This window comes from Pipra filicauda, unplaced genomic scaffold, assembly GCF_003945595.2.
Source record: "Pipra filicauda isolate LSUMZ 115617 unplaced genomic scaffold, ASM394559v2 scaffold205_size1947385_pilon, whole genome shotgun sequence".
Taxonomy (NCBI): Eukaryota; Metazoa; Chordata; class Aves; order Passeriformes; family Pipridae; genus Pipra; species Pipra filicauda.
Window position 1 is genome coordinate 497,867 of NW_024104316.1, and position 24,029 is coordinate 521,895.

General features: G+C 46.6%; 3 protein-coding genes and 1 long non-coding RNA gene across 6 annotated transcripts in view; 2 read left to right on the forward strand and 2 right to left on the reverse strand.

Annotated features, from left to right (window-relative positions):
• The window catches only part of RFWD3 (ring finger and WD repeat domain 3), a 23,629-nt gene extending 8,418 nt beyond the window's left edge, over nt 1–15,211 (forward strand). For 2 of the 3 annotated variants that reach the window (XM_027716109.2, XM_039380879.1), the window contains 8 exons: nt 280–371; nt 2,479–2,593; nt 7,325–7,553; nt 8,739–8,889; nt 11,090–11,266; nt 11,840–12,054; nt 12,302–12,519; nt 13,096–14,710. In XM_027716109.2, coding sequence (XP_027571910.1) covers nt 280–371; nt 2,479–2,593; nt 7,325–7,553; nt 8,739–8,889; nt 11,090–11,266; nt 11,840–12,054; nt 12,302–12,519; nt 13,096–13,239 — 1,341 coding nt within the window. In that variant the 3' untranslated portion in view covers nt 13,240–14,710. Of the gene's footprint in view, nt 1–279; nt 372–2,478; nt 2,594–7,324; nt 7,554–8,738; nt 8,890–11,089; nt 11,267–11,839; nt 12,055–12,301; nt 12,520–13,095 lie in introns of all 3 variants that reach the window. The other variant, XM_039380878.1, reaches the window with a different exon arrangement.
• Nucleotides 239–18,163, reverse strand: LOC120323180. The gene is made up of 2 exons (XR_005563402.1): nt 11,021–18,163; nt 239–10,850 (listed from the first exon to the last, which is right to left on the reverse strand). It is a non-coding gene; the product is annotated as an uncharacterized LOC120323180 (long non-coding RNA).
• A 2,105-nt stretch (nt 18,164–20,268) lies between these two features.
• Nucleotides 20,269–22,235, reverse strand: LOC113985366 (golgin subfamily A member 6-like protein 22). Its single transcript, XM_039380834.1, has 3 exons — nt 21,789–22,235; nt 21,081–21,746; nt 20,269–21,002 (listed from the first exon to the last, which is right to left on the reverse strand). The coding sequence occupies exons 1-3, from the start codon at nt 22,086–22,088 to the stop codon at nt 20,358–20,360; spliced, it is 1,611 nt and encodes a 536-aa protein (XP_039236768.1). The 5' UTR covers nt 22,089–22,235; the 3' UTR covers nt 20,269–20,357.
• Nucleotides 22,236–22,686: 451 nt separating this feature from the next.
• Nucleotides 22,687–24,029, forward strand: part of GLG1 (golgi glycoprotein 1) — a 79,706-nt gene continuing 78,363 nt past the window's right edge. Inside the window, exon 1 of the mRNA XM_027716105.2 lies at nt 22,687–23,003. Coding sequence (XP_027571906.1) covers nt 22,692–23,003 — 312 coding nt within the window. The 5' untranslated portion in view covers nt 22,687–22,691. The remainder of the gene's footprint in view (nt 23,004–24,029) is intronic.

The window sequence follows — 24,029 nt, forward strand, 5'->3', positions numbered from 1 at the left end:
GTGTGTTAGCAGAATAAATTTAATGGGAAGCAAGGAGATGGATTATTAAAGGTGCAACAGGATATGTGACCTAAACTACTGGTGAAGCCCTGACTAGAGCTCTGGTGTCTGTCTGGGCGAGTGTCTTGCAAACACGCCGTGTAAATGTTTGTGGATTCGTCGTCCAGTAGACACCCCCTCCCTTCAAAGCTATAAGGATTTAACCAAAAATTTTGCTAGGGATGCACAGTTTGAATAGTTAAGTTCTTGTAGGTGACCTGAGCTTGTCTTTTATTTCAGTGCAACAAGAAAGCCAAGCGCTCGGACATCGTGGTCCTGTACGCCCGCACTCTGAAGGCGCTGGACACCAGTGAGCAGGAGCGCATGAGAAGGTACTGGAAGCTGCACTCTGGCTTCTGCTTCATGCTTTAATTTCCTCTGTTGTCTTCTAAAGCAATTTGTGCATTCCCTCGAGGTTTAGCAGGAGTATGGCTGGCTTAAAAAAAAAACCCAAGGCCTTGCTGTGTTGCACCTGTCTTAATTTTCTTTTGGAACAGAATTCTCAAGTTTGCATTTTGTGGCCCTGAAACAGCAAAAGCTATCTTGGGCTGTATCCTGAAATGTTATCATGGGAGGACATGCAGAGTTGATGCCAAAAAGCTGTATATTGCTAATTCATCATTAGGTGGGAAGAGCGAGGCATAGTTGGGAATGCAAGGGGTGAATAGCTGACCTTTTCTGCCATCTTTTCTGCACACATTAAACAGAGTAGTCACTCATATGAATCACTTCCCATCTTGCTTTGTCAAATTCTTCATGTAGCTTTACTTACAAAAGGTCAGCAAGCATAACTATGACTCTACTTCCCCTTCCAACTTAAATGTAGACTTTGCATTGAAAAAAGAAAAAGCAGGGGATGAATTTTTTTCAGTAAGATGTTGTCACAGATACTGTTCTGAAATTAAAGGCTGCAGATATCAGAGTTCTTCTGAATCTTGTGGTGAATAGATTTTAATTGGGGTTTCTTCACGTGTCTGTAACTATACCACTGTTATTTCAAGGCAGTCTTTCAATGGAAACCTCAGTATCCTGGTAATTACTGAGCAGAAGTGATTGAGGAGTAAGGGTCATGAAGGCAAAAATCTCTCTTCTGTCCAGATTGACACTGCCCGATGGTGTTTCAACTGTACCTTTAGAAGGGTCACGCTGCTTTTACTGGATTGACACTGGAAAATAAACAACATATAAGATTTTTTTCAAAAGCACAGAAGGCATTTGGGTGTTTACATTTTCTCTCTCCTGGAGAGCCAGTCGTCTGACTGCTGCTTGTGTCTCAATCTCGCTGCAGCCCTTCCCCCTTGCCCTGCCCCTCCTCTGCCTCCTGTTTTTGTTGTGAGGCAGACAGCAGTGACTGCCTGTGGGTCATGGAGCTGCTGGCAGTGGCTGCTTGGTGGCACCCAGCCATGACTGGAGCAGGGATGTGTGTGTGCATGCATCAGTATTGTTTGCATGTAGCCTTGAATTAGGTACAAGATCGTGGGGTTTGTTCTTCACATTCAGTAAAAACCACCAGCCTTCAGGCCCTGGGTACTTGTGTAAAGAATGTGTTTGTGATGCTTAAATACAGCATTTCAGTTGTTTCTTCTGCAGGAAAAATATCACATGAAAAAGCCATATGGAAATGACAGAATTCTGTGCTTTGTGAACATGCAAGGCTAGGTCTGTGCATTTGGAAAATACTTAGGCAAGCAACAGCTCCCTGCACATGAACTACTGAAATAACTGGAATATTGCAGCTTTTAAAGTGCAGAATGCAGTGGTCAACATTATAGTCTAAATGTACAGCTATTTTTAAGGAGTACTGGTGTTTCTTCCTCTTCTTTAACTATCCCTTCATATAAGCCTGTATGAAAAAGGAGTTCAAGTAAGTTAGCAAAACTGCTGCTGCTAAATGGTGTGTATGCACTTTTAGGCTCAAGGTGAGGTGGTAGGTGTGGCTTATTTATAAATGGGTATTCACAGAGAATTTCTCTGTATCATTCTGTTTCTGTTACAGTTATATTTTCTTGAAGTACAAGATTAGTTACTGATAGTAGAGACAAGCTTGAAAATCTTGCTGTGTTTTGACTTCTGTTATTACTGACACAGTGTATTATGTGGACACTGATGACATAGGATTTGCTGAAGTGTTTCTTAGGGGAAAGAAAACCTGATTTCTCTTTCACTCTCCTCTACTAAATTAGTACTTTTGAAGATGGTGAGAAGAAAGCCTGTTGTTCCTATGGAACAATACTTGAGTGAGTCATTCAGAACAATTGCATAACTGCACATCTCGAGGTGAGGGTGCTGGATGAGTGTGGTACCAGGTTTTCTGTCACTTGTGGATTTGCCTGAACAGGACTTCAGCTGGGATGAAGTCAGAGGACAGGTGTTGACAGCCCAAAGGAGCATCCTGGATAATACCTAGTCCTAAGGGTTGCTTTTCTCTTCTTCCTCCAGCTCTTTAGAAAAGGAGAAGATGTTGCGGAGACAGGCGGAGCTGGAATCTGCGCAGAGCCGTCTCCAGCTCCAGGTTCTGACGGATGAATGCAGCAAACTCCGCAGGCAAGTTCAGGTGAGTCTCAGGATATTTATACACAAAGGATTCCCTTTTGCTTCAGCCTGGTTTTGCACGTTCCCTTGGAGGAGAAAACACAGGCTTCCAGTTTTAATGAGCAGAAAGATTTAGTAAACTCAGCTGGTGAATCATCCCGGGCTGGTGAATATCTCAGGTTGGCATATTGAGGTATGTGCTACATAACAGTGACTTATTTTTTGTGCATTTTAAGACTTAATTGAAGCTGCAGCCTAGCAGTAGAGTTGTTTGGCTGCTGATGTTGCAGGATCCTCTTCAGGTTTTGTGGTGCCTGGAAAGGCCTGGTAATGGAGAACCAGACTTATTCTCCTCATCTTTCTTGTAGTTGCATCAAAAGAAGCTTTGAAAAATCTCTACAGTAAACCTGTAATAGGACCTATTATCAGTAATTATTCTCAAGAATAATTTTTTGAGAAGCAATTTGTCAAGAGGTGTGCATTTGCAAAATCAAGAGAAAACAAAACAAAAAAACACCTAATTTTTTTTTTTTTTTTTTTTTTTGAGAGTCAGTCAACATTCTAGTTCAGCACCTTCTGGTCCCCTGGGAGCTGGCCTGTCAGTAGGGGAGGCTGTATGCACGGACTGAGCAGCTGCTGAAAGGCACCTCTGCCCTCTTAGAATGCAAATTACTAACAATAAATGACCAGTTGCTAAACTGCTTCCTTTCTGGCTTGTGCAATACTGAGGTACTTTGTAACCCATCCCAGCTGCTTTTGCAGGATTCCTATAAGTTGTGGACTATGCTGGTGCTGCCAAGTGGGCATTAGCTGGCGTGTTCCTCCAGTGCTGAGTTTTCCATGAGCCTGTTTCATTGCCAGTTTGCTACCTTTAGTTATATGAGTAGATGATACCTATTCTCTCACTGTCTAGTGACCCACTTAATATTATGCTTTTCTTTACTCATGGATTTCTTTGTAGCCTTGGCTATTCATATCTGTACATTAAACACCATCCTCTTTGCTGATGTTTTCCTGCCTGATGTAAGATAAGGCTTTATAAATCACCTAAATTCCTGCATGGAGCTGTATGCTCATCAGCACTAATAAGAAAATTGGTCCACTTCAAGCTTTGGCTTAAGAAAAATGCGAATAAGATAGAAGTGCAGGTCCATAATGTTCTCCTGCAATTCATTTGGTGTTAAATGATAGAGTATCCAGTCTAACTGAGTTGAAGTCGCATGTTATAAAGATTAAGTACCCTGTGTTCTGTAAGCTCTGTTTCAGTATTTATACTGCATTCATCACTGTCCTGTAGTGGTTAATGCCAATGCTGGAAGCAGTTTTTAAGGTGCTTATTTATACTATGAGTAAACTGAAAGTAAAACAATTTGCTGGGGAGCAAAAAGAAAAATCAGCAGGAAGTCTGGAATAAGTCTAAGTTGTTCAATGATATTTTAAGCATGTGCCTAATGAATTCCTTGTTTTATGAGAAGTCATGTAGTAAAGAAACTACTTGCACAGAAGCATTTAGGTTAGGAGGGACTCCTGGAGGTTTCTGTCCCAACTCTAGTGGGGTGATTCCAGTGTAGGGTTGGGTTGCTCAGGGTGTGGACTCCCCTCAAAAGCCATCATGAACCCTTTTTTCTTGCCAGTGCTCTTGAGCTGTGCCCCAGCAGCAGTCATGGCTCTAGTTGTGACCTTTTCCTAGATTTGTGTGTGTTTTTCACTGCTCTTGTCCATTAACCATCTTGTCCACTGTGCTTTGTTATTGAGGTATTTAACATGATTGACACTAGGACATGGGTGGTTTTTAAGTCTTTAGCTATATGAAAATATATGAGGAAAGGAAGTTGAGGGGAGGTAGCTAACTAAAGCTCTGGAAGAAAGCCCTCAGCAGTGTTTCCATATGTAAACCTGGAGTGTGGGCTGTGCTGAGCTGTGTTCTGCATCCTGTGTGGCAGGTTCAGGCTTGCCTTTTGGAAACAGTGCTACTGACACCTTACTTTTACCTAAAGTTTTTCCTTTGGCAGCAGAAAGAACTTGGGAACCGGATGTGAGCTACTGCAGGACTCCTGAATATGCCAACATTTCCAGTAAAAGTTAGCTAATGATCAGCAAACCATCTCTGGCTTCTGGCATTAATACCACTGATCAACTGGGATAGGAGATTCATTTTTGCAAGTGGGAAACAGTAGCTCTGTTTGGATATGGAGCAGGAAAGGGATGACTAGCAGGGAAACAACAGGAGACTGCAGGCTGCTGTGGAGAAGAAAGCAAATGTAATTGTGAGCCTTGCAGAGATTAGTTTATATTGCTCAATGTAATGGAAAAGCATTTTTAAAATAGGATTTTCAGAGCATCCAAAAAAATTGGATGGCAAAATATCAATAAAAACTTGTGTATCTAATACCTCTAGAAAAGAAATTAGGCTAATGGTTTTGTTCATCTCTATGATCTTTGTGTTCACCTCCAGTTGATGTCTGGGGTAGTAAAAGCTGATATTTCATTGCTGTTGCTTGTAGTTAAGCCAGGTAAAAATGCTCCACGTCCCTTAGCCTGAATCTGAACCTGAGCCCCAAAGGAAGGTGGAAGGTGGGATGGCTGCAGTGCTGCACCACAGCTGGAGGTTGTCCTGCCCTGTGTTTCTCTCTCTTTGGTGCAGGACTGGGGCTGTGCAGCCGAGGTGGCAGGTGTGGCCTCTCTAAGAGGTCTGTGGGAGACAGCCAGAGTGACATCTGATACCTGCCTTAGTCTTTAAAGCTTCATATCAGCTATTAAGGCTGTAACCTAACACTCAAAACTGTTCTGAATTTATTGCAGCTGGTGGGTTTCCTTTCCTATTCGTTGTGCTCTCCTGCTTCTACTTCTCATGCACGCTCCTCAGGAAGACTTCTGCTGTACAGCCTTTTGTTTCCCCACCTGTGTGACTGTGTTCATTCATCACTGCAAGGGCAAGCTGAAATTTAGAGACAGTCATAGCATGTGCAGAGAGTGGAGTCTGCCCTCAAGGTCCTTAGTTAACACCGGGCATCAGGAAAACTCTGCAAAGCATCTGAAGGAAGGTGTAGCTTTATGTTACCAACAGAACGTTCTTTTGAGCACAATTAGTGGAATTCGTCTGGAGTGCAGCATTTTTAATCACCTTGGTAATGCGCTTCCAGTCAGACTTCCTGATTCTGCTGGGTTTGTCCATTGTGTTTAAATGTAAACATTGTACTAATAGTCTTTGTGATTTTAATTGCCTGGTTTCCTTTTTAATAACTTGTGTAAAAGTTGAATGTTGAGTGCAGGTGACAAGGAGAGTTTCATAAGGTCCCCAGAGGAACAAATAATTTTAATCTCTTCTGATCCTCAGTGGTGATTGCCTCCATCCCCCTTTTAGAAATAATGAGTTTATTAAATTTTTGATTAAAAGTAACTTTCTTCTAAGTTACCTGTGTTTTCACTGAGTGCTTACTCTAAGCCTGAAGCTGTAGCTCCCATCTTAAGCATCCTGGCAACCCCCACAGCCCTTCTTCCTTGCCCAGGTTGTTTTGTCTTGCTCACTCCAATGGGATCATCTCAAGACTTCAGCTTCAATTTTTATTTTGTTTTTAATTTTTATGTTCCCTTGAGGAATTTGCAATGTGCTTGATGCAAAGCAGATCAGACGTCTGTAAGGTGTCAGAATTGCTCTCCTCTTGAGCAGTTTCCAAAAGTTATAGGTCTTGATAACTATTAATGTAGAGCTTGATCTTTGATCTTGCCTCTTTGAAAACTGCTGCCTCTGCTTCGATGTGAGTTAAGCAGTGGTGGCTGGTTCAGTATTGAGGCTGACTTGCAATTACTGATATATTCATAATATCACTCTTGTGGCCCTTAATTGTTTAAAGATTACATAGTGTTTGAAGCCTAATCTGCATTGCTCAGACAACAGAAAGCAAGTAGCAATTCTCTTTATATATACCCTCTGTCCTAAATGTCCCTGGGGTTCTGTACCATCTTGTTTTGACCTTGGATAAAAGATGGTCAAAATGCTTTTGGGGAGGGTGCACTTTTAGGTGACTCACAATATGTCAGTGCCACTACCTGAATTCCCACCTCCCCCCTGATGATCTCTGTGGAAAAGGGAATTCAAGGAATACCTTGCTGCTCGTGGAAGCTGTTCTTGGCCATGCCTTTGCTGAGCATCCTTGAGCATTCATCAGTTGAGGTGGAGGAAGAAGGGGGGAGGAGGTGGTGGAAAACAGGACTGGAGCTCTTGAGAGTTGTGTCATTCCTGGAATTTGCTGCCCAGGGTTTACAAGAACAGGATCATCGTCATTAAATAGACTGACTTGTTTCCTGCAATGCCCTTTATGTTGAAACTCGGGCTTTTATTTTTTTATGGGGTATTCTGGAAATTCTGGAAAATGGTTTTAATTGACTTTCTCTTGTGGTTTAGCAGCACGTAATACTTGGCAGTTCATTCTCTTCTAGACAGCATTGATCTGGTAATTGGTACCGGCTTTTATGTGTTGCCCAAGAGTCCTCTCTTTCACAGGGTGTAATACACACAACAACAGACTTTGAGTACATTCTGCCAGGACTTGCGTAGCATTTGAGTGCTTCTGTTGCTCACTGTCACAGGCCACAGGCTTAGAAATGCAGCCCTTCAGGAACAGCATGGAAATGGGACCATATTTCCCCCCCTTTGTCTGAGAACAAGTACACTTGGAGCCTCTGGAGCAGGTAGCACGGCAGGTTACGTCGCTGGTGACGCATTCAAGCTCTCGGGGTTTTGTCTTTGCAGGAGCTGAAGGCTCTGGTGGCCCAGCACAACGTGAGCACTTCGCAGCAACCCGGCAGCTCCCGGCCCTGCCTCCCAGGGAGCCTCCCCTCCAGCCAGAGCCAGCGCAAGTACCACCTGGAAAAGGTTCTCTTGGTGTCTCAGGCTGGGAACTGCCGAGTGATGGCATACTGTGACTCCATGAGCTGCCTTGTGGTGTCACAGCCTTCTCCACAGTCTACTTTCATTCCTGGTAATTAAGCAAGTTAAGATTTGGAGGTTCATAAGTGAAAGTTAAATGTCTTTTTTTGTTGCTCCCTACTTCTCTGCTTGACCTTTGCACGTGCCTTGTAAACTTATGAGTACACTCATAACACTCCCCCTAATTCATCTGCCCCTGCATTAGTAGCTTCTGCCTAGCAAAGAAGCTCCTTTCCCCTGGCAGTTCTATGGCAGAATCCTAGCAGAGGGTCTCTGGCTCTCCTGCTGGAGTGCCATATCCACAAGAAGGCAAAACATGTATCTGGTACTCTGTGCAAAGGTGAGTCTTCTGAAAGAAGCAGAGAAGCTTCCAGTGGTTAAATGAGAAACACTGCTCCCCTAACTGTAGGTGGATTGATCCACATGCAGCTAATTTCTCAATACTCATAAAAAACCCCCAAAAAACAACAACAACAAAAAAACCTCCACAAAAACCCAAAAGCAAAACCCTTTTAATATGAATGCTAGGAGCACTGTTTTCTAAAGAGGAGATAGGAAGCCAAGAAGTCATGGGCAGCCCTGGTTTTGTCTCACTGTTATGTCCAGGGGCCAGTGACCTGACATCTGGACCAGCGCCAGTTGCTTTTTCAGGGCAATGGATGTGGCATTAGGAGTCTGAGAGTGTTTATTTGCAAAATGCTTTCTGAATGATGAAACTTACTTTATTTGGTTAATGGGTTTGAGGTTAACGTGCCTTATCCAGGCAGAACAAAGTGGTTTTCTGCATTCAACTGGTCTTATTTTTCTGGCATTCGAGGCCAAGGAATGAATGAATGGAGGCTTTGTGGTGACTCTTGTAGCATGCAGGTTAAGTTCACCTGTAACCATTCTTCGCTGTGACACTTGTTCTCTTTAATAGCCATGTAATCCTGCTCTGTGTGGTTTTATCTGGGCAAGAGTGTCTTTGAAGAAGCTGCCTAAAGAGCAGCAGGCCTTGTAACAGGAATTGTAACACTGATACTGAATTTGCTCTTGGTGGCTGGGGTCCTTAAGGATTTAGCCTTGTTACCATTTGAATTAAAGAATGATTTTGTTCTTTTCCAGAACAGCAAATAACTTTTATGTGTTCATCCCACCACAGGCTTCAGACAGGACAGACGCTGCAGTTCTGGCACAGAACAGCCAGTCCTGTGTGTGCTGCTTCACCATGACCTGCTTTGTCCTTCTTCTGTGGCAGGTTGTGGTGTTAAGATGATGAGCTTGGCCAACCTGAAGAGCAGTCAGTACGTCCCCATCCACAGCAAGCAGATCCGGGGCCTGGCTTTCGGCACTCGAGCGGATGGTTTGCTGCTCTCGGCTGCTCTGGATGGAACTCTCAAACTCACCAGGTGAGCCCTGTCCCCACGGGCTTTGGCTGCACTGGATTTTGTTCTGTCTTGCTAGAAATGTCTTGCAGCACTTGCTAGTCTGCTTTCTGAAAGATGCTGCAAAGATGAGAGCAGGTCTGGGTATTCTTCCTGCATGTGGGAGCTAACAGAGGGAAGGACTTATTGACGGTTTTGCATCTTTTAGGTGGAGGTGTTATGGAGCTGCCCCTCTGTAGTAGTTTTCCTGTGGAGAACTCGGTGGAGAACAAGGAATTTAGCATGGATTGGCCAAGCTGTGGAGAGAATAAATGTAGCATAATGTATAGACATGAAATTTACTGTCCACATGGCTTTCTGTTACTGCAGGGAAATGTGAAGTGTAGGAACTTGTACGGCATAAAGAGAGGTGTTTGTACAGAAACAAGAGGTGTTTAGCCTGTGCTCTGTTCTTCTTTGCACAGCCTGATGTTGGCTTCTCAGATTTTAAACTTCTTGCAGAGCATGGAATTCATCTGGGATATGAAACTCATAAACAGCATGTGCTAGAGGCTCTCTAGAGCTAGCAGAGACTTAAACCAGCAGGTTGGAGACTAATTATGCAGAGAGTGAGACAAAAATGTGTCCGGTCCTGATAGAATTTACAGCCTATGAGTGTGTTTTCTTGCTACTCTGCTGCTCTTCAATCTTAATCTTACACTGCTTCAAAGCTTCATTGGCTGATTGATTCTTATTGAGTTAAATTAACATCTTTGCAATCTGTCTGTCCGTGTCAGGTTGGGCAGGATAGGTGTCTGTTGTTTGACTGATTAGTCCCAATTCTTTCTCACTAGTGAAGCAATGAAGAGAACTTAATCCCACAGCAAAAATGTACAGAATGTTGCTTTCCTGTGACCATGTTGAAATGTTTGCTAGACTAGTTAAAAGTAAACAAAGCTGCCTCTGATGCTGAAGTCAATGTGTCACATTTCCAACTGATTACGATGATATTCTTTTCATGATTTAATCTGGAGAGTGGTTCCTCATTGCAGTGTCTGCTCAGACACTTGACTCCCATATCTGCCTCTCACTGCCTGGTTGGCTGCATCTGAGCTTGTGATCCTCTTGCTTTTGTGCTTGATCCCAGGATGTCTTGGAGTTAGGTGCTTGCTTCAGCAGCATCTTCATACTTTTTTCAGTCTCTGAAAGAATATTCTTCCTTTGGTTATCTTTCTTCTCTAGTTACTCATTTCATAGTCATCCTATGAAAAAGAATTATCCAAGATGTCTTTATGTCTCCTGCTCTGGCTTGCAATTGTTTAAAATAGCACTGTGAGTTTGTTTGGGTTTTTTTTGGTCTTGTTGTTTTGACCCAGTCACTTCTCTGATATCAACTCTCTCTTTCCCCAGCTCAGTTTTGTCCTTGTAGTTTTTCCCCTTATACTCACCTGAGAGCAATTACTTGTTTCTCTGGAGTCCTGAGTGTAATCACCTTCCCCAGGGAGAAGCCCCTGTGTTGTAAAGGATATCCAGAGTTACTTTGATATGTGCTGTCTTCTGTCTCATGCTGTTCTCAGTGTGCAAAACCCATGTTGACAATGCTGCCCTTTGCAAATCCCTGATCTGATACCAGCTTCATCTGCTGTTCTGGGTTATGCCCCTCTATGTACTCCTCTCTTTTTTAGAAACTCGACTTGTGGAAGGAAGAATTAACAGAATAAATGTGCTCTCAACTGTCCTTTACCCACTCCCTGTCTCACTCTTGCTTAAATTGGTTCTTTTGAGGCATAAGCACTGTTCCTCTTGTGTAAAAAAAGGGGAAGTAATTAATGAGAGATGTAATCTGAAGAGATGAGCCCTGTGATCTCAGGAATACACGGTGTTACGGGATCACACCAGAGTCGCTTCTCCTAATTGTTTCCAGAAAAGTAACTTAGCTTTCTCTTGCCAGTAAGGCAGCTGAGACCCTGCTGTGAGATTTCCTCTCCCAGTCTCCAAAGATCAATCTGGAAAAAGAAGCATTGGCCTGGAAGAATTATAAATCACTTGACAATATCCAAGGGATTATTCTGTTTAGATTTTCCAGATTCACATCTGGAGTAAAGGAGCTAATTGAGAATTCGGTCTAAAGAGAGATGCTTCTGTCTAAAGACTTTAAAAAGCTAGATTTGCTTACCTTAATTATGCTTTTTTCTCATCAGTAGATGCCTGTGCAACCAGCCAACACTTTGCTTTTCTTCTGCAGCTTGGCAACCAACACTGTGGTGCAGACATACAATGCTGGCCGTCCTGTCTGGAGCTGCTGCTGGTGTCTCGATGATACAAACTATGTCTACGCTGGATTGGTCAATGGCTCTATCATGATATATGATCTGAGGGACACCAACTCTCACGTCCAAGAACTGGTCCCTCAGAAGTCCAGGTGTGGCATAAGGATTTGTCATTCCTCTCAACTTATATGCATTAACTTAAACACAGCTTCACACAGCAATTGCAGTGGGTTTAGTTGGTTTATGTGAAACTCTTGTTCAAAAATTCACATTTAGCACATGTATCATGTGTAACTTTCACAGGTGCCAAGCACTTGTGCTCTTTTTAAGGCACACATAGGTCAGAAATGGACCCACTGGTGCAGCGTAAGCAGGAGAATTGAATTTGTTTTGGAGCTGGGTTTAGTATTTAATTGGAAGGACAAATCACACAAAGGTGTGAGATTCTGCTACTTCTGTCTCTTGTACTCCAGGAATCAAACACTGATTTGCACTCATCTGATGTGTGCTGTCTAATGCTCTGTAAAACCTAAGGCTCGGTAGTTAAGTTGAATTCCATTTATACTTGACATGCCACTGGGGTTCCTTGCTTGAAGGACCATCTCAGAGCCTGCTTAGGCCCTTTCTTTGCTGTGCAGTTGGAGAGGCTGGAGCTCTGCAGCAGCGAGCAGGATGCCAGCAGAGCTGCAGCTGGCAGCACTGACTCTTGCCTGTCCCCCTTGCAGGTGCCCCATGGTGTCACTGTCCTACCTGCCCCGCATGGCCTCGGCGTCGCTGCCCTACGGCGGGATATTGGCTGGGACCTTGGAAGGAGCCTGCTTTTGGGAACAGAGAGCTGGCAACTCCTACCGGCCCCATCACCTGCCCCTGGAGCCCGGGGGCTGCATCGATATCCAAACTGAGATCAACACACGGCACTGCCTGGCCACGTACAGGCCTGGTACGGACGGGGGGCTCTGCAGGGCTCTCAGTGCCACTCACTGCTGGGGCTCAGCTCAGCACCAGCTTGGGGGCACAGCAGAAATGCAGCATGTGCCCCCAGCACAGCAATGAGCATTTGCACATACATAAGAACTGGGGGAGGGCGAAAGGAGGCAGCTGCAGGGTGGTGCTGCTTGTATTCCTACAGCTGAAGCCTATCTGTGAGTACATTTTCCAAAGGTTACCTTTGTATTTCTACCACACAGGTAAAAATAACCCATGTGTGCGTTGTGTGATGATGGAACTGACTTGCAGCCCACTGACAGAGGCCTCTGAAGATGTGGTGTGTTCTTCTAACCCGGTTCAGACTTTCAGTGCTGGGCCCACCTGCAAGTTGCTGACCAAAAATGCCATTTTCCAGAGCCCGGAGGATGACGGGAGCGTCTTTGTGTGTGCTGGTGATGAGGCGTCCAATTCTGCCCTGGTATCTCTTGCTCCTTTCAGTGTGCTGGAGGGGTTTATTGCAATTCATAGGAGAGAAGCCTCATCAGTCACAGCATCAGTGTGATTTGGTGGGAATTGTCTTGCCATGGACATTACCCTGTGCTGGTTGGTGTGTTGTACTTCTGTAGCAGGTGTAACTTCCTGATAACATGGGACTCGATCTTAGCCAAGGCCTGTGGTCCCCATCCATTGAAAAGTGCGTAGGCAGTGAGCCCCTCTTGTCCCCCAGAGGAATGGGGTTGGGCACACTGGCACAACTGGGCACTCTAAGTGGTGTAACAGACTTGGTGGGGTAGCTAATGAGGTAAGTGCTGTGAGGGAAGGATGCAGGCTCTTTAGGAATGACAGGGAAGAGGAGGAGAGCTCATGAGTGGGGTCAGAGTGGCTGTGGTGGCATCATGCTGTGATTCTGTTAAAAACCATCCAAGCAAGGTGTGGAAGTAGAGAAAGGGTCCTGTAAGTAATTTGAGGAAAGTCTTTTCTGGAGAGAGGAAGGTCTCTTCTGGATGGGAGGGGAGAATCCTTCAGTCCTTGACCTTGTCTGTCCCTCCCACAGCTCTGGGATGCTGGAAGTGGTTCCTTGCTGCAGAAGCTGCCAGCTGACCTGCCTGTGCTGGATATCTGCCCCTTGGAAGTGAACCAAACCCACCTCCTGGCTACTCTGACAGAGAAGGCGGTGAATATCTACAGGTGGCAGTGAACTGTCCCAACACCTGCCACAGACTGTCCAAATATGCTGCTGATCAACCCTACACAACTGCTTGTGCTGCTTACAGGAGACAGGATCCATTACAGCACCTTTCTGGCAGTAGGCAGGAACTAGGATGTGTTGGTGCCTGGAGCAATTCCTTTCTTTCTCTGTCTTCCTCTTTAGGCCTGCCCTTATTTCTTCTTTGGCCAATTTTCTTTAGTCAGGCTCCACAAGCTGCCTCAGCAGAGCAATAATTCCTGGAGTGTCTCCAACATGTGTTGCTGCACTTTTTTTCCACTGTGAATACAGCACAGGGACTTGCAAATCTCTGCTACAAATGAATAATATAAGAGGAACGTGAAGACCTGAGACTCCCACTGCACTTTCTGGTGGAGTCCTGCCGTGATTAGTGGGTGATGAAAAGGTGGTGATGTTGCATCTCTCGGGCATTGCTGATACACAGTGTGACAGCAAGTTCACTGCTTTGGGGAACACGCTCCTGCCTTCTGTTGAAGGTCTAGGGTCAGTTGGAACTTATTCCCTGACAAAGACCAACCCTATTTTGAGGCAATGGAGAGAACAGGCTTGGAAAATCTACAGAGAACCTTTTTCTTTTGTGTTTGTTTTTTTTTTCCCACAAGCATATAATTTGCACTGTAATTCCTTAATTCTCTGCCTTCTCCATTCCCTCCTCTTGTTCCTGCTTCATCTGCAAGCAAACTTGGACAGTTTGGTTGTGGAAAATGAAAGTACTGGAGAAGTACAGGTAAAGAGGAGGGAGATGATTCTTACACTGTTGGCTGCTGCAGTCCACAGTGTCCTTCCTTAAAGACAGGAATGTACTGAAACAGCCAGTACCTTGGAAAAGAATGCTGGCTGCTTTTGTTGTCTGGGGGAGGGGAGTTGGCTTTTTTCTGTTTTGAGGAACTGGTAGAAGCTCAGGGATTTCATCAGCTTGCTTTCACTGACTTTTGCCTCCCTAAGTCATCGTTTCCAGCTCGCAGCTGGTGACAGAGAGGTTCCAGTTGTGTTTGTGTGAGGGTGCTGCAGCCACTGGTTTGTGTCAATGTGAGCCCATGGGGTGGGGTCGCAGCCTGGGGGATGTGTCCTGGCCAGGTGGGCTCTTAGCACCTTCCTGTAAATACTCTGAGGGGTGGGAGAACGTTTATCTCCAGGTCAGACCATGAAGGAGGACTTGGGTTCCATTTTATGTGTAACAAAAGCAAACTTGCAAGGATGTTGGAAGCTGCAAGACAGATTTCCTGTATTAGAAGCTTATTCCTCAGCACAGCTCTGCCTCTGGACGTGCCACCACTTCAACTGCCAGGATAATTTTATTTTTGAAAGTCTGGGGCTTGCACAGTGTGAGCCTGTTTGTCTTAAAAGGGACTGACAAGATCTCGACTTAACTTTATATTTTTCTGTATAGTATTTTGTTCCTATATTTTTATATAAGAATAAAATGTTTATAGTTATCAAATATAACTGGTGCTGCTGTACTTTAAAAATAGGTCTCAGTGACATACAGTGCATGTCTTGTGAACATAACCAAGTGTTCCCTTATGCAGGTGAGGTTTCTCCTGCTTTGTATTACCTCCAAGTCACACTGAGCTTCAGACTGAAATAATGGATGTGTTAATTGAATGAGGAATCCTCGCTGAACCATCCTGCTCTGGCCAGGTGAGGGGAAGGGAAGGGGTCAGGCCATACACCTGCATATCCTGTAAACTGAAAATAACTCACTGACATGAGAATTTTTGGCATTTTACAATGATCAGGAAAATAAGGGCTGGTAGAATGACATTGTGAGGTCTCTGGTAATGCCAGCTAAACCAGAAGGAGCAGGATGCTCTCTGCTCTCTGTTCTCAGCTATTTTGAGGCATCATTTATGTTCAGTCAACTCTAACCCTCTCTTACCACAAGAAATCTGGAAAATTTTAAACATACACAGGAAAAAGAATTAAAATGTTTTGATCTGAATCCTTTGACTTTTGATTTTCTAGGTAACACTTGTTTTCTGCTTCTATACAACTCAACAGGAATAAGAGATACAAACTTAATGCTATTAAAATAATAATGGAAGGTGACTCTTTCATGTTCTCAGTTTTCAAATCCAGAGTTTCGGAAAATGTTCAAAGATATGTGAAGAAACCTTGTAACGCTGTTCTGTTTCCAGGTTTGCAGCAGGCTGCAGGAAAGCACACCTAGCTGGTGTGCAGGAAGCCATCAGCATGGAGCGCTGATAAAAGGTCAAACGTGTTAATTAAATATTTGCTCATCTCTGTCTGGAGTCAAAGGGGCAGGTTCTGGGATGGAAGGAAGGAACAAATCAGTGTCTCTTCACTGTGCAGGGCAGCTGTCATGAGAGGCTGAGCTGCTTTGCTGGTGTTTTAGGCATGAAGCCGCTATGTGGCTATTTCTGCCTCTGTCTCTGGGAAGATTTTGTTCTTGTGGAGCAGGGCGGCCCCGCGGCAGTTCCTGCAGTGAGTCTGGGGTGAGGTGAAGGTAAAGCCAGGCAGTGCTGGGGCTCCTGCAGCCTGGGCCTTGCTCGGAGCTGTGCACGGGCACTTCTTAACATTTTTCTCTCCAGGCTGTTGCAGGGCATCACCTTTTTTAATTTTAATTCCTGTAAAAGCAGGCCTGGGGGACAGCACAGTGCTGGACAGAGCTGGCTGTGGTGGCTGCTTGGATGGAAACAATGCAGCCCCTGCTGCTCCCTGGGGAGGTGTGGTGTCGGAGGGGCGGCTGGTGGGGAGGGGGAAGCTGGAGTCAGAGCCCTGCTCTCAGAGGAGGGCTGTCCTCTATGTCTCCCTCTAACAGAGATGATCTGGTGTTAGGCTGTGGTAATCCATGGGGTGACCAAGAGGGGATGAGCAAGCAGCCAGCTCCTGGCCTTCACATCACGGGGGCTTTGCTGCCGTAGCCCCAACCGTCGCACTTGAGCTGTTGGTTGGTAGTGACTCAGGTGACATTTTGACAAACACAATCAAAAATGTTGCAGATGACAAAAGGTAGTGCTAAAGCATGAGCCAAGAAGTGAGCACAGCTTGGGGTGTGTGCACATGAGGCAGGACCAGCCAGCACTTTGCTCTGCTCTGGTTGCACTCGCTGCTTCCTGGAGGGCGGAAAAGCGGCTATTTTATGTGTCCCGAACCAAATTGGATTAAAACCAGGCAATGCAGCAAGTGAAACAAGCATCTTAAGCTGAACCTTGTTGCACTGAGGTAGCCAGAGCATCCCAGTGGGATTTCATTTAGTTCTCCTTTTCAATTTGTGAGGAGACGTGACAAGATTTTCTGCTTATGTAGATTTGCAGGGTTTCTACCAAGGCAGTGTAATTCCTTAACAGACCCAGCGTTCTGCTGGTTCATGAAGGAGAGGGAATATGAGGAAAAAATAGTTCAGGGAGGAGGAAGAGGAAAGAAATAAAGGAAGGAGCAAGCAAAAACTTGTTTTCTGTTGGGTTTGATTTGCATTGAATGCCAGAACTAGTAAACGTGAAAGAACAAATTTCACTGCCAAGAGACATAGGGAGAGGTGGCACGGAACCCTTGCTGGGGTGGCACTTTTGACTTTCTGTTAGCAAATCTTCAGTGAAAGCTTTTTCTGTCTGCAATATGAATCAGCTGAGTGCTCAGACACTGTTTGAGCCCAGCTTCATCCCTTATCCTTGCAGAGTCTCCTGCAAAGTCGAGCAGAGGGGGTCACAGTGCCTTAGCAGCAGGACTGCCCCTCCGCTGAGCTGCTCTTGGCCCCTGCCAGCACTCAGCCTGCAAAGTCGAGCATGTTGGTGTCAACAGCCTCCCTCAAGATAACAATATTTATTATTGTTTACTTGCTTTTGCAATAGTTAAAGATATTTGGAGATACTGCTTAGGAGGCAGAAGCGCCTCCTGCTCACGTTATTTCTCTTTGCTAGATGAGATTTCTCTTTGCTCCCCTCCGGATGGCAGCCAGAGCTGTGGGTGCCCTGGTGTTACAGAGCACTGGGTGCTCTGGGCCTGTGGGAAACTGCTGCTCCAGTGCAAGGAGTTCATTGATAAACTCTGGGAGCCACAGCAGCGTCCTGAAAGCACCAACAGCATGTGGGATGTTGCTCCTCTGCTGTCTCTTGCCAAATAGTGCCTCTAAGTTGCAAGAAAAAGAGGAGTTTGGGGATCTGTGCCCTAAAAAGCTTATCTAATCCTTGGGACAAACTTTGCAGGTAACAGATTCTCTCCAGCCTGTGCTGATCAGGAGAAAAAAAATACCTCGAACTAATTTCAGTGATTATCCCACCCTGTGAAGCAGAATTAATTTGAGGGTCCAGGGGCTTTAGTCTTGCATCAAGTCCAATTTGGTGCTTCTGCTGGCAGCAGAGGTCGTGGAAGGGGGAGTGAGTCCCCAGTGCTTCTGATGGTATCAAGCTGGAATCAGCACTGAGTGCTCAGGAAGGCAGAAGCAGGATAAGGAAAGAATTGTGGCAAGTTGGAAAAAGGGCTGGACAATTGCCCTCGGGTTTTTTTTGTTTTCTAAAGGTAGGTGCTAACTGTAACACAAAGCTGCAGCAATATGGGGGGGCAACAGTCTCTACAGTAATGACCTGGGACTTCTGAGGGTTTGTCAGGCAAAGATGTGTCAACAGCATAGGTCTTTGGGGGAAAAAAGGTCAACTGGGCTGAAGAGTTGTGCATGAGAGGCATGAAGCTCCCCTTTTTGCTCTATACTCACAGGGTTGTAGTTGCAGTATTGTCTCCTCTTAGTCCACAGCTTCCTTGGAAGGTATTTCTGTTGTCTTCTGCTTATCTCCAAACAGGGATGAGTAGACTCTGACCTACAAGAAAAGCAGAAACAGAGTGGGGCTGAACCTGAGCATGTCATGCAAATAAACCACGAAATACCAGGCCAGTGTTCCCGCCTCAGCCAGCAAGAAAAAGTGCTGAATGGCAGCAGTAACAAAGCACCTGACTTGGTTCTCTGCAGCAGCATTTGCTGGTGGAAAGGATCATCTGTTGGGAAAGACAGTGCTGAAGTTCTGGGGGATGCACAGCTTTGGAGGGAGGCAGCTGAGTCAGGTTGCATGCAAGGAGAGGGCCTGAGCACACTGCACAGGCAGAGCCGGGATTTGGAGCAGTGCCTGTGGCCACATGGGAGCAAGCAGACTGTATCCAATTAAAAACTGGAGCAGCTCCTCCACATGGACTGAGGAAGAACTTTTGTTCTCCTCGAAGCAGTAGAGAGCAAGAACACTGCTGGGAAGGAGCGAGAGGTGTCCCAGCAGCTCAGCTCACCCCGGCCTCGCTCTGCTGGGGACATTTAAATGGCATTTGTTGCTTGAAGTGATGAGACTTAAATGTGGTCCCCACTACAGAAGCAAGGGACTGCAAGCACTTAATGCAGCACCCAGAGACTGAGAGCCTTGGTGGTAAAATACTGAAAATGTGGCAATGAGGGAATTTCTGCTGAGGGAGAGGGGCTGCAGTAGCACGGAGCTGCTGGGGTTATCACACAGGCAGAGATGTCCCTGTGCCCAAAGACAAACCTCCTTGTTTAACTTGCTGCATGGACATGGGGACCATAGGGCTCTTTTATGAAATGCTTGTTTCATGGTGGACTGTGCAGAATGGTAAAATCCAAGCCTGGGAGGAGGTTTTCCTTGTGCAAAAAATGACTCTCTGGAGAGCTCCCAAGGGTGTGGGAAGGAGAAGCGAGCTGTAACCCAGCTCCATTGCTCCCCTCTGTCCTCATGCTGCAATGGATGGAGGAGCAGAGCCAGCTCTCACATTGGGCTAACTTCAAATAACTCCCACTAAGCCAAATAGGCTGCCAAGCACGGGCTGGATTTTGCTGGCTTTTGTTTTCAAGTGTTCCCAGCTGCGTGGCCCCTGGGTGCCAGCAAAGCCACTTTCCGAGCGCTGTGTCCCAGCGTGACACTTGAATGAAGGAAGTGCAGGGACTTTGCCAGCTGAGCCCTCTCCTTCTCGCCTTCACCTGGACAAGGTGGCTGCAGGTTGGTGGCCACGCTGGGCTCAGGGTGCTCTGGTAGCTCCTGGTGTGAGTGTGACAGTCAGTGGCATCCTCAAGAGAAGGGCTTTTCCCAGGCAGGATGAGGCAGCCTGGGGCAGGAAGGGAGCGGCCCTACAGCTCTGCTTCACCCCAGCTCACCCAGCCAGGGCAGAGCCATGGAGCACCCTGGCATCAGGCAAAAGCTTCTGACTTTGGCCTGATGCCAGCTTGGGCTAGGAAAACTGCTCCTGGAATCAACCAAGCAGAGGAATCGAGGTGGGATTCTCCCTGTCCCCCATTTCCATCTGTCGCTGGAAGCAAATCTGACATTTAGGGGCAAATCCATCCTAGGAAGGTGCTATGAGCTGACCTGATGAGATCCTGGGGGAACACTCAAAAAGCTGTCTGGTTGTTCAGCTGGAGGTGGAGCTGTGTCCCACTGCTGCTACTGACCCAACACCTGGACAGGTACTGTTTTACTGGGACATTTGGGGGCTGGCTGCTGGGGCGGAGCGGGCTGCAACATCCCCAAAATGCTGCTCCGAGGGGAGCTGTGCGGTTGCAGACACCACTTTCAGATGATCCGTCACCAAATTCGGCATCCAACCCCCCCTTACTGCCCTAGGAGGAACCTGTGGATCCCATTTACACCAGGATCAGCCATTGGAGATCCTGCTTTGGGGACAAGATCACTCTTACAGCCCCATTTCTCTCCATCCCCATGAAGAAAGCCCGGGGGCCATGATGAGTGTGACCTTGCAAATCCCACCCCCAAAACCCAGTGGCTGGCACTGACAGGGCAGGAGGTGCAGCCAACCCACCAACCCTGAAAATGAGCCACCTCACGGCACCCCCAAGACGTGACTTTTTGGCCCTTGTTCAGATGCCTGCTCCTTGCAGGGAGGGCCAGCCTGCTGCAGGCTGTGGGATTGATCCCATGCCCTCCTGCCAGCCCAGCATCCTGCCCCAGGAGGGGCCATGAGGGCATCCACACACGGAGATCATCCCTCCACCTGACAGTTTGGCACTCAGCATGGAGAAATGACAGTGGCAAAGTTGACTGTCAGCATTTTATTAATGGTTTTGGGGTTTTTTTAGTTTTTTAGTTGATATTGTTTCTTCATTCTTCTGTAGTTTTCTCTCATTCTTCCATATTTTTCTGTATTTTTTCTTCATTCTTCGGTATTTTTTCGTTTACCTGTATCCTTATTTTGTTCTTCTGTATTTTTTCTTCAATCTTCCACATTTCGTCTTTGATCTTCCGCATTTTTTCCTCAATCTCCTGTATTTTTTCTTCTTTCCTACGTATTTTTATTTTGTTCTCTGTTATTTCCTCACTCTTCGGTATTTTCTCTTTGCTTTCCTGTATTTTTAATTTGTTCTTCCGTATTTTTTCTTTGATCTCCTGTATTTTTATTTCATTCTTACGAATTTCCATTTCGTTCTCTGTTTTTACTTCACTCTCCGGTATTTTGGTTTCGTTCTTTGGTATTTTGCTATTTTCTTTGTTCTTTATTTTTCCTTTGGCTGCCTTTATTTTTTCTTTCATCTCCTGTATTTTTATTTCGTTCTCTGTATTCTTCCGTATTTTTTCGTCAAGCTCCTGTATTTTTCTGTTGAGCTTCTGTATTTTTTCTTTGTTCTTCCTAATTTTTTCTCTGATCTGCATTTCTTCTTCAATCTTCGGTATTTTTTCTGCACTCTTCAGCCTTCTTTCTTCCTCTTCCTGTATTTTTTCTTTGATCATCTCTAATTTTATTTCATTCTTCCGTAACTTTTCTTTGATCTGCTGTATTTTATTTTTGTCCTCCTGTATTTTTATTTCGTTCTCTGGTTTTGCTTCATTCTCCTGTATTTTTTCCACAATCTTCAGCCTTCTTTCTTCATTTTCCTGTATTTTTTCTTTGATCATCTGCATTATTATTTCATTGTTCTGTATCTTTTCTTTGATCTGCTGTATTCCTTCTCTGTCATCCTGCATTTTTATTTCATTCTCCTGTATATTTTCATCGAGCTCCTGTATCTTTCCTTTGATCTGATGTGTTTTTTCTTTGATCTGCATTTCTTTGTTCCTCCTCATTTTTTCTTTGATTGCCTGTATTTTTTCTTTGAACTCCTGTATTTCGTTCTCTGTTTTTATTTCATTCTTCTGTGTTTTTTCCACATTCTTCAGCCTTCTTTCTTTCTTTTCCTGTATTTTTTCTTTGTTTGTCTGTATTTTTATCTCATTGTTCCGTATCTTTTCTTTGAGCTGCTGTATTTTTTCTCTGCCCTCCTGCATTTTTTCGTCAAGCTCCTGCATTTTTTTGTCGAGCTCCTGTATTTTTTTGTCCAGCTCCTGTATTTTTCCCTTGTTCTTAATTCCTTCTTTGATTTGCATTCCTTCTTCGTCCGTCAGTATTTTCGATTTGTTCTTCCTCATTTTTTCTTTGATTGCCTGTATTTTATCCATGAACTTCTCTATTTTTATTTCGTTCTCTGTTTTTACTTCATTTTTCTGTAGTTTCCCCACATTTTTCAGCATTCTTTCTTTCTTTTCCTGTTTTTCTTTGTTCATCTGTATTTTTATTTCATTGTTCCGTATCTTTTCTTTGATCTGCTGTATTTTTTCTTTGTCCTCCTGTATTTTTACTTCGTTCTCCTGTATTTTTTCTTTGATCTCCTGTATTTTTTCATCGATCTCCTGTATCTTTTCTTCGTTCTTCCTCATTTTTTCTTTGTTCTCCCGCATTTCTTCTTCATTCTTCTGCATTTTTTCTATGTAGCTCTGTAATTTCTCTACATGCCTCTGTATTTCTTCTTCATTCATCGGTAGTTTTTCCTCATCCTTCTCCTCTTTAATCCAAGCCTTCTCAAAGCCCAGTTTCCCCATGATCTCTATTACTTCTCTATCACCGGGGCAGCTGAGTTGCGAGTGGGAACCGAGAGATTTCGGGCAAAATCCGGTCACAGTTACTGGCCACCTACTGGGGGAGGCCCGCGGCCCGCCTGCCGCCTTCCCGCCGGGGTGAGCTCGGCGTCCCTCCCCAGCACCGGCGCTGGCTCCGCAGGGTCGCCCTGCGCGGCCGGGGGGCTGAGGGGACCTCTGAGGGGCTGAGGGGACCCCTGAGGGGCTGCGGGGCCGTAAGGGGCTGAGGGCACCCCTGAGGGGTTGCGGGGCCGTGAGGGGGTTAGGGGGCCCCTGAGGGGTTGCGGGGCCGTGAGGGGCTGAGGGGGCCCCTGAGGTGGTGCGGGGGCCGCTGAGGGGCTGCGGGGCCGTTGGTGCCGTTGGGCGCGCGCTGCCCCCGTGGCGCCGCCTCACTCCCCTCAGGCGACAACGGCCGCGCCGCGTGCTGGGGGAGGGCGGGGCCCGCGCAAGCCACGCCCCCCTCCTCCGCCAGGAGAGGGGCGTGTCCCGCCGCCGTCACGCGCTGATTTGCATACGCCGTGCGTGCCGTGGGGCGGGCGGGCGGACGCCGGAGGTGGCGGATCCAAGATGGCGCCGTGCGGACGTGTCCGGAGCCGCTGCCCGGGCCCGGCGCTGCTCCTGCTGCTGGCGCTGGCGGCGCGGCCGGCGGCGCCCGGCCCTCCCGCCGGCCCTCCCGGCGCCGCCGGTGCCCTGCCCGGAGTGGCGCAGCCGGCAGGGCCGGGCGCGGCCGTGCCGCGGAGCGCCCGCGGCGGCGGGTCGGGCAGCGGGTGGAAGCTGTCGGAGGAGGCGGTGTGCCGGGAGGACGTGGTGCGGCTCTGCTCCAAGCACAGCTGGGCCAACAACCTCGCCGTGCTCGAGTGCCTGCAGGACGTTCGCGAGGTGAGGGACGGGCCCGGGGCCGGGCCGGGCCTGCCCGCGGCGGCGAACAAAGAGCGGGGTCCGCGCCGCCCGCGGCCGCGCCGCGCTTCCCTCATGGGCTTGTGCTTTAGAAAGCGGGGTTTGCGCTGCGGAGCCCCAGCGCTGGCGGGGTGGCGGTGAGGGCTGCGGAGAGCGGCCCCTCCTCGTCCGCTCCTCGGGGCTCCGGCAGCGCCCGGCGGGCAGGGAGAGCTCCCGGCGCTGCCTTTGTGCTCTGCCTCCGGAGCCTCCGGGGTTATTCGCTCCCAGAGCCCTGCCCGCGTAGTGCTGAGCGAAGGCGCCGTGCTGGTAGCAGCACTGACCTGAGGAGGTGTTTTTTTCGCGTTCCTGCCTTCTCTTGGAGCTCCGCTGCAGAGGCGGCTGGTTTCCAGTCCTCGCTTGTGCGTGTATGAAACTCGATATACAGTCTTTAGATCTGGCTTAGTGTGCGGGGAGGTTTATGTGTTGTTCCCAAACATCTGTCGTGAGCGGTTTTAAGTCCAGCTCAGGAAAAAAACTGAGTTGCCAGCTCAGAGTCTTCCAGCTCCATCTTTTCATTCATTCCCGGGTTCTTCCTCCGTTCGAAGCAGCCTTTGGGGGAAGTGCTTTGGGTGAGCTGTTCTGGTGTTGAGGTCTGTGTAGTTCTTGGCTTCTCTGCTGTGAAGTCCCCGAATGTCAGGCTGGGTCAGTTCTAATGGTGTTTTTACCCAAGTGGGAACGCGATTAGGAAAAACCTGGGCTCGTTTCTCATCCGTTATTATGGAGACAGCAGATGGCAGTGGCAATGGTTACTCTCATCGAGGGGAATCTTGAACCAGTAAGTGTCAGTGATTACTTCTGGCTTATAATCCAAGACTAATTTAGATTTTTATCCAATTTAGTGTTTTAATTTCGGGCGGTTTATTAAGACATTTGTAGATGCTTTGAGTCCTGCTGCAGCATCTATCACAGTTATGAAACGCTCCGATAATTTGCTTTATGAATAACTTGTCCTTTGCTGTTTCTTCCACC